The sequence below is a fragment of the Austrofundulus limnaeus genome, unplaced genomic scaffold (assembly GCF_001266775.1).
Source record: "Austrofundulus limnaeus strain Quisiro unplaced genomic scaffold, Austrofundulus_limnaeus-1.0 Scaffold1226, whole genome shotgun sequence".
Classification (NCBI taxonomy): Eukaryota; Metazoa; Chordata; class Actinopteri; order Cyprinodontiformes; family Rivulidae; genus Austrofundulus; species Austrofundulus limnaeus.
Window position 1 is genome coordinate 23,450 of NW_013953628.1, and position 14,484 is coordinate 37,933.

General features: G+C 41.6%; 1 protein-coding gene across 1 annotated transcript in view; it reads right to left on the reverse strand.

Annotated features, from left to right (window-relative positions):
* Positions 1–105: 105 nt before the first annotated feature.
* The window catches only part of LOC106534627 (cellular retinoic acid-binding protein 1), a 35,125-nt gene continuing 20,746 nt past the window's right edge, over positions 106–14,484 (reverse strand). The window contains exons 3-4 of the mRNA XM_014031326.1: positions 10,098–10,211; positions 106–695 (exon numbers count right to left, since the gene is read on the reverse strand). Coding sequence (XP_013886780.1) covers positions 645–695; positions 10,098–10,211 — 165 coding nt within the window. The 3' untranslated portion in view covers positions 106–644. The remainder of the gene's footprint in view (positions 696–10,097; positions 10,212–14,484) is intronic.

Consider the following 14,484-nt stretch of genomic DNA (forward strand, 5'->3'; position numbering starts at 1 on the left):
GTATTATTGTAACCAACAAGACAAATTAAGTCATATATATGGATTTAATGATGATATCAGAATGATCCAGGTATCAAAATGTAGCTTTTAAAGACAAGAATCTGAAAATGTAATTAGGTCATTTTGACCAAATTTGACCTCATTTCGATATGATGGGTGGGTCACATATTTTAATTGTTTTTGGACTTACTGCAGTTAAAATCAACTACAGTCTCAGCAGTATCATGTTGCCTTGACCTAATTAATCACAACACTATATAATCACAGTAAAACTGTAACACAATGCAACTCAAATGGCTCACTCAATTGTTACAGAATGATCAGCAAACCTTCTCTTTGTTGGTGATCTGACAGCACCACTGTGTGACATGGACGTGTGCATCTGCTTACAGAGAGGATTACTGACAAATGTTTTGGGGTTTGGTGCATTTAACTGCCAGGTGTCAGTGGTTTTAATAGGAGCCGATCAATCAAATCACTCAAGACAGATGGAAAGTGACAGGTCTGAACAGGGCCTTAGCTATCGAATGTGGAGAAACTAGTATAACAAATGCTGAAAGATTACACTGAATACTTGGTAAATGTGTGAGCTGGTTAGCATGACAGGTTTAAATGGGTTTAATCCTGATGAAGGCTGCAGAGCTTCACTCCCGTACATAAATCCTTGTGCACACCACGTCATCTGCCCCAAATGTCTGCAAGAAAAAAGAATATTTTGCACTTTAGTCATTTGATATGTTCCTGTTTGGTTTTAACTACAGTACAATGTGTAGCGAACCATGTAGTTTTGCACATCAAGGAAAATTATAAAATTGTTAGAATTAGAAAAATGTATCCATTAGATTGAAATATGTGCAATTTCAGATACAATTAGGAGATTTATAAATCTTTACTTCATTGACCCCCAAGGGAAATCACAGTTATTACAGCTGCTACCATTCAGAGCAGAGAAATGTGAGAAGAAAGAAAGAAGCACACTGGAATAAGATAAGTATAGGCTAGATGAAAACAAGCACATATAATCTATGTACAATAAAAATAAATAGAAAAATTAACAAAAATGTGTACAGTATGTAAGGAGAGAGCATGTTTGGTATATTGCACATGCTTGGTAAAGTGTCATTGTTCAAATACAGTAAAATAAACTAAGTATAAAACTAGAAGCACTCGGAGAGTGCAAACCTCCGCCAAGACCAATTTCCCCCATCCTGTAATAGAGTTACAAAGGGGCCCACCAATACTACAGTGCCACCTGCTGGACACTTTGAAACCCACGCCCTGTGAAAGCATCACAGCTTTGCCGATCTCAGAGTGTTAAAAGAAATAAAATTCCTGTATCCGCACCGTGATCTGGAACATCACCAAAATTTAAAGATGTGTTACTTGAGCCAGTACCCGCATGTGGTAAAAATGTCACGACAATCTGTCCACAAGTTTTTGAGTAATGTCCACAGACAGAACGACGGATTGACAGACAGACATACGCGACCGAAAACATTACCTCGCCCTTGGCGGAGGTAATAAAGAATAAGGGGCGGCTGTGGCAGAGTGGTTAGGGGAGTCGCCCTGGATCTGGAAGGTCACCAGTTCGATCCCCCGTCCAGCTGTCTCAGTTGTTGTGTCCTTTGGCAAGACACTTCACCCCTAATACCTCTGATGCATGTGCCATCAGTGTATGAATGTGATTGGCACTGATTAGTCTCCATAGTTGATTGTACTGGTTAGCTTTGTAGGAGATCAGGTAGAGTGCTGTGTGAATGGATAAATGAGGACACAGATTGTAGTGTGAAGAGATTTGAGTGTCCTGGATGGGTAGAAAGGCGCTATATAAGTACAGTCCTGTTATGATTCTGTCACTGTCTGCCCAGATCTTGTCCCAGTTTAGTTTTATTATTTTATTTCTTGTTCCAGTTCATCCTCATAGTCTTGTTCCCAGCCTTTCAGTCTCACTCTCCAGCTCACTGCCAGATTATCATCAGCCTCGCCTGTGATCTTCCAGCGTTCTTGTCCCTTGTCCTGCTCTTGCCTCATGTCCCCGACCCTGTTCATGTCTCCTGGTTTAACGTCTCCTGCCTCAGTCCCTGTCGGATCCCGCCTGCCATCTGCTCTCACGGTAACGACCTTTTTTCTGTCTCTTGGATTATTGTCTCTCCTGCTCCCTGAACGGAACGGCGCCACATCGGACCTCCTGGATCTCGACCCCTGAACGCATCTCTGGACCAACGACTCAGTCATCTCTTTCCAACCTGGTAACGTCCTCTGATCACCTGTGTATGACCCTTGCCCCATTTCTGACCCCAAGTAAGTCCAGCGATCCATTCGCTCCCCGTGACAACACAGCCCGGAACCAAAACACATCAGCTGTTGTTTCAACCCGGATCTCAACTCAGCAGGAAAGGTTGGTGACTTTCTTTTTCACAAATAATATTGTGTTCACGACCCAACCTAACCCTAAGCTTCTGTGTCCAGAACTGACGACCCCGGAGTCCGGTCCCAACCTTCCAGCCAAATTTTCTAACAATAAATTTGTTAAAAACTTTGACGTTGTTTGGTGTTTTCTCAGAGCTCAAAATACAAACCTTAACAAGTCCATTGTAAATGTACAGATGATCTAAGGTTTCACATGTTTAGGGAGGAGTTATAGAGTTTGATGGCCACTGGTAAGAACAACCTCCTGTGGTGCATTTTGGTGGTATGAGTCTTTCACTGAATGTGTTTCTATGACTCATTACTGTGTTGTAGAGAGGGTGGTAACCATTGGTCACAATTTCCTTTAGCTTTGACAGCATCCTCCTCTCTGACACTGCAGTCAGAGTCCAACTCTACTCCCACAACATCACCAGCTTTACGAATCAGTTTGTGAAGTCTGTTGGCGTCTGCCCGCTCAGTCTGCTCCCCCAACAGCAGCAAAGGATTAATAACTGCTGTAGTTGTACATCAAAGCTTGGCTGAAGTTCAAGCGTCTCTTCTGTCTTGTGGATCATAGGCTGATGTGACTAACAAAAGTCCACTTCAATCTTAAAAAGCTTCCAGACTAAACCAATTATACAGATGATGCAGATCTTATGGAAATGTGTCCCACTTAGAAATGTCTCTCACAATGAGACCACTACATTTGTGAGAAAGTGTTCAAAACCTGGAAGCCCTAATAATTGCACAGAAAACCAAGTTAGTTCCCAGTTTAATAAGATTTATACTTAAGATCTAAATGCTCAAGTCAGGCTCAGAGCCAGTGGTGGACAAAGTACTCAACTGTAGTACTTGAGTAAAAGTAATGATACTCAGTGTCAAATCTACTCAACTACAAGTAAAAGTTACTCCATCAAAAAATTACTCAAGTTAAAGTACTGAAGTACTTTTGAAAATACTCAAGTATTCAAAAGTACATGCATTTAAAATTACTCAAGTATTCAAAAGTACAAATTACATTTTCTACTATCAACACCTTGTACCTTGTAGCTCTCAGAAACCACCTGATGTATCGACACGTAGAACCCCTGACAAAAATGATGGAATCACTGGACTCAGAGGATGCTCATTCAGTTGTTTAGTTTTGTAGAAAAAAAATCTGATCACAGACATGACACAAAACTAAAGTCATTTCAAATGGCAACTTTATGGCTTTAAGAAACACTAAAATAAACCAATAAAGACACTTTTCTTATCCCATCAATTGAAAGGATAGGATGTTTGGGGATGATATCATTTTTCAAGATGATAATGCATCCTGCCATAGAGCAACAACTGTGAAAACATTCCTTGAAAAAAGACACAGAAGGTTAATGTCATGGCCTCCAAATAGTCCAGATCTCAATCCAAGTGAAAATCTTTGGTGGAAGTTGAAGAAAATGGTCCATGAACAAGACTCCAACCTGCAAAGCTGATCTGGCAACAGCAATCAGAGAAAGCTGGAGCCAGATTGAAGAAGAGTGTTTGTCACTCGTTAAGTCCATGCCTCAGAGTCTGCAGCTGTTAGAAAAGCGAGAGGTGGTTCAACTAAAAACTAGTGGTGTTATAGTGTTTCGTGTTTCTTTGTTTTTCATGATTCCATCAGAATTGAGTGATTCCACATTTTTCCCCCTCTGCTTGGCCCAAAAAGGTAACTGTCACTGACTACCACAACTTTTTCTTAATTTCTTTTAGTGTTTCTTAAAGCCAGAAAGTTGCCATTTGAAATAACTTTAGTTTTGTGTCATGTCTGTGATCTGCATTTTTTCTACAAATTTAAACAACTGAATAAGCGTCCACTGAGGCCAGTGATTCCATCAGTTTTGCCAGGGGTTGTAGAACCACTCTGCTAAAAATTCTACACCACCTGTAAGACTTCAGCATAAAAATGCAATAAAATGAATGGTGAGTTCTTAAATGTACAAATGTAGTTTATCCGTAGTGAACCCAGAAGACGTTGAAACTGATAGGAACTATTTTTCAGCCCTAAAATCTCAAACACAGAGCTGAGATATGATAATAGGTGTGCTGGTTTCTCTATTCTCTTCAATCGTCTCCATTGCTGGGTTCAGTCGTTGTGTCCTTGGGCAAGACACTTCACCCACCTTGCCTACTGATGGTGGTCAGAGGGTCCGGTGGCGCCGGTGCATGGCAGCTTCACTTCTGTCTGTGTGCCCCAGGGCAGCTGTGACTACAATGTAGCTTACCATCATCAGTGTGTGAATGTGAGTGTGAATGGGTGAATGTCTGTAAGTGTAAAGTGCTTTGGGGTCCGTAGGGACTTCATAAAGTGCTCTCTCTATAAGTTCAGTCTATTTAACTTTTGTTTGAAATGTAGGTGTGAGCTCAGCTCGTGACCGTTAATGAAGATGATGTAATTGCAAATCCTAGATGTGAGTTACGACTGTGATTGGTTCCTCATGAGGAACATAGCGTGGCCAGTTGCATTTCAAGAAAGAAAAACAGCAACAGCTGATTACAAAACTGTGCTGAACCAACAGTAACAAGTAACTAAAAGCTTCCTAGAAATGTAGAAGAAGTTTGGCTCAAAGACACCTCCCAGGGGTGTTTCTGGTATCAAAAGGTGTTTCTGGTCCCCACCTGTCGTTTTGCTCCTCAGCATGGCTTCTTAAAAACGCTGCAGGATTTCTCAAACATACATGAATGAGTCAAAGCAAGGCTTTGGGCATGTTTTTATGAGAGTCTAACATTATAACTTGATATAAAACTCAAAAAAGTTGATTTTACATGATATTGCCCCTTTAATAGCACATTCTGGTAACACCCCTGTGGGGGCTGTACCTTTACATCAGCACTGATATACTGGAAATCTTAAACAAGTCTTGTAGTGTTGGGTGGAAAGATTGGACCCAAAATGCAGACTGACTCGAGGAATCAAGATGATAAGGATTTATTAGAACAAAAAGCCAATGTGGCGGCAAAACAACAGGACCAAATCCAGGGCAACATCTAGCGATGGACGGACGAGTAAGTGGAGGAAAAGGACTGGTTAAATACAGCAAGTGGAGTGGAAAGTTGTGACAGCTGGGCGATTACTTGAAAGCCATCAGGTGTGGGAGAATGATCAGGAAGGAATGAAAAGGAAAAGGCAGAAGCTAAGTTAGTGTGAGAAAGAGAACACAAGAGGGAGACCAAGCACAAGACAAAAGACAACAGATCCTCACAGTACCCCTCTCAAAAGATCGTCTCCAGACAATAACAGAACAAACATGGGAGGGTGGAGGGGGTACAAAAACAGACAACAGGATGGAGACCACAAGACAAACCAACAATGAGACCAGATTCGAAAAATCAAGACAGAAATCAGGAACAAATGTAGATGGTTCAGGTGAGGTAGACAGAGGAGAAGAGTCAGGAGGCTTGTGACCAGGCGTAGATGACTCGTGGAAAGGAATTGGTGACTCTTGGCCAGGAACTGGAGGAACTGATGGAACTGATGTCTCTGGAACTAATGGAACTGATAACTCTGGAACTGATGACTGGAGTGCAGGAACAGACGTGGAACCAGAAGCCTTGGGGATAGGAACAGGTGCAGATGGCTCAGGGGAGTCAATACCAGTCTCTGAAGCAGAGAACAGTGATGAAGAAGGTGGATCAGATGAAGATGGTGAGGATGGTGGTGGTCCGGATGACTTAGGAGACTCAGGAACAGACTGGACTAGACCAGATGATGAAGAAGGTAGAGCAAGTGAAGATGGAGCAGGACCAGCCGAGGATGGTGATGATGGCGGCATAGAACCAGACGTAAATGGTTATGATGGTGAAGCAGGACCAGTTGAGGATGGTGATGATGATGTTGGCGCAGGAACAGAGGATGGTGATGATGATGTTGGCGCAGGAACAGAGGATGGTGATGATGATGGTGTCGGCACAGGAACAGGTGGAGATGATGACTCTACAGCAGGTGAGATGATAACAGCAGAAGCTGAGCTCCTCAAAGGCTGCAGCCGGTGAAGAGAGCTCAGGTGGGGCTGCAGCCAGTGAAGAGAGCTCAGGTGGGGCTGCAGCCGGTGAAGAGAGCTCAGGTGGGGCTGCAGCAGGCCAAGTGAGCCCCTCAGTGGCTGCAGCAGACTAAGTGAGCCCCTCAGAGGCTGCAGCAGACAAAAACGGTTCCTCAGAGGCTGCAGCAGCTGAAAGTGGGGGACTTGGCTGCAGCTGGTGTGGAGGTCTCGGCTGTAGACACGGTGGAGCAGGAACCCATTAGCTCAGCGGAGCAGGAACCAGTCGGCTCGGCAGAGCTGGAACGAGTCTTTTTCCGCCGAGGACGGCAGCAGCGAGAGGAACTCAGAAGAGTTGCCAGAGGTAATTCCTTTTTCTCAGGCCAAAGAGAAGGTGAGGTGGGCTCAGCGGGAGGACAGGCGGTTGGGGAGAGGAGGATCTGATGGATGAATTTGTTTTGCAGAAAGATATATGTGTCTTCCACTGGTTTGTTTTGCTTCTAGTTGCTTTGATAACAGTCTTTTCCTGTCTTGTCAGCATTGGGTTTCTCTGTAGCTCCTGTCATTGTAATTCATCCAGAAGCTGTGTTCTGTGTGAGAGTCATCTCAATAGATATATTCTTTGGTTTTGCACCAAGAGAGTTCCAGGAAGGCCTGCTCCTCCATTCACTTCCAATCTCTCCCATTTTCTGATTCCCCCACATAGCCTTCTCACTGTTTTTTGCACGTGTCGTCTCATTCAAAGCATTCATTCCCTCAAGACAATGAAATTTAATTTCCAACACTTCAACCTTCTGGAGAAGCTGGAGTGGACCACCACATGTCCAAGTAGATACTGGACACAGACCGCCCACAGTATGTGAGTGTCATGGTCTGTGTTTATTTTCTTTAACTTTCTAGTGTTTTCAATGTTCCCCTGTGTTGCTCTGCCCTACAGCCCCGCCCATGCACACCTGATCCCTCTTGTGTCTCCCCAGGTGTTTCCGATTGTCTCTTAATTTGTTTGCCTTTATATTTGGTGTCTTGTCCTCAGTCTGTGTCCGTTCATTGTGCTGTTTACCCAGCCAGTGTGGTGTGTTCCTCGTGTTTCCCAATGAAATTATCAGTGAGTTTTTGAGCTGCTTTTCAGCCCAGTTTATTAAACTTTATTTTTCTCCTTGGATTTTTGCCTGTGCCTTGGGTCATACTGCCTCACACCTCACAGTGAGGACACAGGGCTGTGTCTCGGACGTGCTGGTCTGAAGTACGGGGGCCCCTCAGGGAAAAGTGCTCCCCAGTCCCTGTCGCTGGTCTTTGCAGTTCTTTCAGTTCCAAGATCTGGTTTCTCTTCTGCACCCCAGTTATCAACATCTGTGCCTGCCCCTGAGTCATCAGTTCCATCTACATCTTCAACATTTGGTTCATCATCTCCATCCTCATCAGTTCCTGCTCCCAAGTCTTTAGTTCCTGCTCCCGAGTTCTACAAGCCTGCACCTGAATCCCTGGGTCCGACTGTTCCTGAGTCCCCTGAGTCTACACTGGCCTCAGAGAATCCTGAGTGTTTTGTGTTCTCATTTCCATCTTTTCCTCAGTTTTAGCTCTGCCTTCTACTGATTCATTCACACCTGTCTGTACTCAGTAATCACTCAACTGTCTCCACTTTTCACTCTAATCTACTGCTATTTAACCAGTTCTCTTTCACCACTTCCTCCTCCATTCATTGTTTGGTCTTGTCCTGGCTTCCTCCCGAGTTCTCCGGCTTTTTGTTTTGCCACCCTGCTGGCTTTTTGTTGTAATAAAATGTCTTACTTGACTCCTCGAGCCTGGCTGCATTCCTGGGTCTGACCTTGCCCCAAATGATGATACATTTTTTGAATCACCCGTAAATATAATGTTCACAATGATTTTTTTGTTCCCTGGGAAATGAATAAATCTGTTTATCAATCAGTGATGTGCCTTTTTTTAAAGAGAGGGAACACTGAATACAGAAACAACAACAACAATGACAGTAATAATAATATAATATTCAGTGCAAAAATCCTTTTACTTTTATTTTATTTGATGGGCTAGGAGGGCACTGGCCTAAAAAAGTTTGAGAACCACTGTCTTAGACTTTACAAACCAGAGTGTGGGACCTCTGACAGTGGAGAGAATAAACCTGTTGAATCCCACAGAGTTGTTTGCTGTACCAGTGACTACTCCCCAGTAAACAGATCAAGGGGCTTTAGACTCATTGGGCCTCGTTTAAGAACATGTTCGTATTCTTATACTAAATTTCTCTTACTTTTGTTCGTACAAAGGGTTCGTACGAACATGTCACGTCAGATTCAACAAACTCTTCTATCTTCAGGAAAAGTGTGTAAATGAGCTGCGTAAATTCACCTGTTTGTATCCAGCTGCTCGTGCACAAGGAGAGGTAATTTCCATAATTACCACCCCAAAAACACCATATAAGGATATACGTTTCCTGCTCCACATACCAGGAAGTGTCCATTCATGAAAGACATCGCAAAGTAAAAAAGAAGAACTTTACGAATTCGGAGATTGAAGTCCTGCTTTCGGAGATCCACAAAAAAAAAATGTCATTTTTAGCAGCGTCAGCTGTGGAATTAAAGGATCTGCTTAAGCCAAGGAATTAATGACGACTGCTGTTAATAATGCTGTGTCTCCTGTGGGTCACAGAAATAAAAATCTAAACCAAATTTATCTCTCTCTCTCTGTATCCTGCTCCAGTTTTTCTTTGGTCAAATATTTTTAATATCAGTGTAAACAACTGTGTTACACAGTTTTCATTTGTTCGGAGGAGGCAGTCGCGCACCGCTGCACCCCACCACCACCACCATCCCCGCCTGGCCGTCTCCCCACTCCTGGCCGTCGCAAGTGACAGATGCGGTTCCAAAAAAAAACATTTTAAAACATCTCCAAATTTCAATTAATGCATAATTTAAGTTGTTTTTTTAGTTTGAGATCTTAATATCTTAATTTTGTAGTGTTATACAACAGCATTAAAAGCCAATTTAATTTAATCTAATCAATTTATGTCGTTAAAATCTAATTCCAGTTTAAGCAGAATAGCCTATTGTCAACATAATTATGGAGTTTGATTTATTTTTAACTCGAAATATCTTCAAACTAATGAAATATGGAGTTATTAGTGAGAAAACTCTGTCAGGATAACAGCAGACTGACTGCTGGTAAAATATACGACAGGTCTGGACCACTCATGAATTTTGTTCGTATCTGAAAAAAATCTTAGAATATGAAAACATTGGTGAATGCCACAAATTCTCCTAAATCACTCGTACGCACAACTTAAGAACAAATCTGTGCGTACGAACGGTTCTTGCATGAGGCCCATTGTTTCCTGCACATATTAATCTGAGTAAATACAGACGTTTGAGTGCATATTCAGTACAGCAGCTCTTCTCATTGGCCTCTCACATCTCTCCGTGAGATGGAAAGCTCAGATTCTTGGGAAAAAACTCATTTCTTTTACAGTGAAACCTCTAGAGAGTATTATTATTCTCCCTGCCTTGCACTTCTAGCTGATGAAAAATCTCATCTCAATGTGTTGGATATCTTTCTGGTCTCTGTGACGAGGTATTTGGAATGAGCATTTCTATTTATTAGGGTATAAAACATCAATGCTTATGTGTTTATAGAGTTTTAATTCTGAGTAGTAATCTGTCAGGAGGCGCTAAGTGAGCTCACCAGTATAAGTTCATCCCCATTCAGTTCCCTGGTCCAGTAGGTCTTGGGACCATCACCATCCAGTAGAGTCTGCTGACAGCGAATCTTGTTCTCTGACTCCCAGGTGGCCAGGCTCTAAAGGAAAAGAGACCAAAAAAGAGATTTAAATGCTCTCATCATAGAGAAACAATATGCACATCCACAAACAATATCTAACCTGCCATATGAGTTTAACAATATGAGTTTAGTTTACTAAATACTTTTACTAACTCAATATCTGTGTTAGTTAGGTTTACTTGGGTTTGGTAACTGATTAAAGTCTTTTAGGTAATTGTTTGATCCTGCCAGTTTATTTACTTTGATTAAAAGTGTTTTCATTTTTAAAATAAAATGTAACTGAATTCAGTTTCAATTAAATTTATTTTTACAGCAGGGTGGAGCTGGTGAAGCACTTCTGCTAAGGCTGGTGCTACTGAGGCACTATAGTTACTGCTAATGTTAGAAAAACTCTTCAATAGATTTCAAAATACCACCAAAGAAAAACAACAACAGTGGATTGGAGGAGGAACCATGTCTGGTGAGATAGCAGCAGCAGAACAAGAAAAGCTACTAGGACTACTGGAAAAACTAAAATAACCTGGAGGACATGGTCAAAGAAAAAGATTTAAAAAGTTGAAAAATTATTTTAAAGAAATGACAATCTTGAACAATATTCAAGGGTAAACAACATAATCATAAAAGGACTGGATACAAAACATTGAACATATGCCGAAGCTATATCAACTAATAGGGGAGGGAGACAAAGCGCCAGATGAAGAACTAGAAACACTAGAACAGATTATAGACTCCTTTGAAAGTAAAGATATATCCATCCAGAGTCCCATCAAAGCCTGTAATGCATTCCCTTAGAAGGAAAAGACCGTAAAACCTGCCATAATTGTTCAGTTCTTGAAAAGGAAAAACAAACTTAGTAACGACGATAACCAACACAAAGAGGGGAAAAAAACAAAAACAAGGGGACTTTGAGCCCCGCCTGCATTCACTACATACACATAACACGACACCTAAGAACCACAGCATCCAAACCAGTAATTCAGGTGATGGGTCACATGACCCTCTATGAACAATAGAGCTAATCAAGCCTATTGTTAGGCAATGGTCCTCTTTTGCATGTGACTAACCTGTTTGTCCACCATGTGGAGGCGGAGCTTATAAGGCTGAGTTCACCTGAAACTCACCAAAACTGAAGAAGTCTCTTGGAGGAGAGACGAAACATTTCACTAAAGAACCCATCCAGAGGACCTACTGATTTTTTCTTTTTGATTTTAAAACTTAGTAATTTAAACAGTCAAAAACATATGGGTACTGAAGTATAGTATATTTAAATGAGCACTTCTTATCCATCTCCATCTTCTTCCGCGTATCCGTATGGTCACAGAGGCAACAGGTCCAGGAGAGAAATCAGACCTCCCTCTCTCCAGTGACACTTTCCAGCTCGTCCTGGGGGACCCCAAGCCGTTCCCAGGCCAGAGAGGATACATAATCCCTCAAGTGAGTCCTGGGTCTTCCCCGGGGCCTCCTACCAGTGGGATGTACCTGGAACACCGGAACACTTCACAGGAGGTATCCTAATCAGATGCCCGAACCACCTCAACTGACTCCTTACGATGTGGAGGAGCAGCGGCTCTACTCCGAGCTCCCCCCGGGTGACAGAGCTCCTCATCCTGTCTCTAAGGCTGAGCCTGGCCACCCTACGAAGGAAGCTCATGTCAGCCATTTCAGGTCATCGTAGCTTGGAACTGGGATTTCGTTCTTTCAGCCATGATCCACGCTGAAAGAATCACGATCCATGATACACGGGTTAGTTTTAATGTTAGTTCGTTAGTTAGTATTAATATTTGGTAAATGGTAAATGGACTGAAATTATACAACGCTTTATCGAGTCCCTCCAGACCCCAAAGCGCTTTACACTAACAGACATTGACCCATTCACACAAACATTCACACACTGATGACAGTAAGCTAAATTGTAGCTATAGCTGCCTTCCTACGCAGCGCCGCTCAGTTCTAGTTTCCTTCTCTGCTCCGTCTGGGACTTCTCCCATTCAGATGGATTTCTCTGGCAGATTTTTAGCCGGGCCAATCAGAGAACAGAAAGTCAATTTTCTGCACAGTGTCTGCTTGTAGTTTATTTTACCTGGACCAATCAGAGAACAGAAGGAGGAGTTTTGAATGATGTAGATGTTCTGCTCAGTGTCTGCTAGTTATTTTAGCATACAGCAGTGGAGGAAGTGAATGAAGCCAGTCTGTGTTGATAAGGCTTCAAATTAAAATAAATTTGTCTGACAAAGCAGCAGCTCTCATTTACAGTCGTCTCGTTCAGCTCGGTATATTTCTCCTCTCAGTAGGGTTGTTTGCAGCACACGCGATTTCCTGTTAGCTTCTTAGCTTAGCCTCCTTCACAGCGACAACACACACATGCTTCAGCAGAGGCCACGCCTCCTGCAAGAAACGATTGTCTATGCATCAAGTCTAGACCCTTGTCCGAAGTTAAGTGAAGGACAGGGTCTGGTTTAAACCAGGCTAGCATCAGCTATAACCAGACCTGACCTTACATTCTCGTCCCCAGGATAGACGTGCCTCTTTCAGTCCAGTTGGACACAGGCAGCCTTACCCTTTGTTGTGTCTCCGGACTGGTACCTGCTCAGCTTACAGATCAGCTTCGGCGGACTCTGACTCCCCAGAATCCATGAGATCTGCAGCCATGTTGAGGTCACTCACAAGTGGACAGTGTCGGCAACAGCTGGAAGGTTGCAGAAGAGCTGATGTAGTGAGGTGGTCCAGTTTGAAAACAGACGTCTGCTGGGCTTAAAGTTTCCAAGCTAAAAGGTCTTTCTTGTAGATAAAAGTTTTCTTCTTAGTTTAACTGGTTCTGGGATGTTGGCTTTAAAAATCTTAGTTCTGAGTTTCCTGTTGTTTCTCGGATACAAACATAAAACAAACCGATGCAGACAAACAAACTGAAGTGATGGAAAAGAGCAAATTCTCTCAGAAAACAGCTTATGTCACTAGACTGTCTGAGCCCTTTTCTCTCTCAAGGCCATAAGATAAAGTAACACTGTGAAGGTATCTCTCTGTCCAACAGTTCTCACAATAAAACAGACATCAGTTTGTCTCCATCTCAAGGAGAGCTTTGTCTGAAACAAAGAAATAAATACATGCCAGACATTTTTAGAAAGGATTAGAATGACATCTGGATCAACTGTTCACATCATATTGACGTCAGTCAATATGACACTGCTGAAGTCTGTAATATTGTCTGTATGTTCACGATTAAGTGTTAAAGGACAAAACCTTATTGAAACAGAAGACAGTAACCCCTAACATGTCAAGAGTAATCTTTAAAATAAGATTTAAATAAAATAGCTCAGTTCAGTTTTGGAACATAACCTCAGGGTAAAGAAGTCATCTTCACACTACATGTCCATACATTAAAAAGGCCAATTAATAAAGTTATCAGTTATCAAAGTTATCAAGTTTATTATTTGCTTGAACTAAAACAGCATTTAGTTTGTTGTATTTGTACAATATTTAACACATTTTCCAGTTGCCTCAAAAATCACTAAACATAGTTGACATAAATTCTTTTAATACGTTATATGTTCTTAATTATTATGATTGAATATTGTCTCATTTTTGTCAGTGGGATAGTTTTAGTATACAGTAGATAGGGAAAAATTAAAAAGCACAGAAACAATAAAAACCTACAAGATTGGTTGACAAACATTACTAATTTTAATACATTTTGAATTTTAAATGATAATTTCTTTGGTAATTAAATTGATGCTTCAGATCTTTTGAAATGGGGTTCTGCCTGCTGGGTCTTTGAACATCCTCTGTTTAGAGAAATAGAGTTTAATTTTAATTCCTAAACTACCATTGTTCATTCCACTTTATTTATGCAGAAATCTAAGATTATTTATTTTATTATTCTCAGTTTGCATACCTACGACTGTGTATTAGGGCCACTTTACAGTTTAAAAAAAGAGGAGCAAAGCTGTCAAAAAACTGAGATTAATTTCAGAAACATAATAATAACAATAGTTCTCTAAATTGTTGGCGTGGCCAAAAAAGCTCTGACCTACCCAGAAAAAAAATTACTATTTTTAATGTAAGTGATAAAATCAGGGCTATTTGGCCAAAAGCCACCATAAGTACCTCTGCAAAGCCTTTATAATCACAGAGCGACAGTCATTCAACTCATTTATGGACTTATGTCTGTGTTTTATTAATAAAAATTAACATTTAATTGTGAAAGGCCTGGCAGGGAAATATCTCTTTCTGGTGGTGAAACAGATCATTTCCTGAATCCCAAACCACAGCGAGAACTCCGCCCCCTCATTTGCAT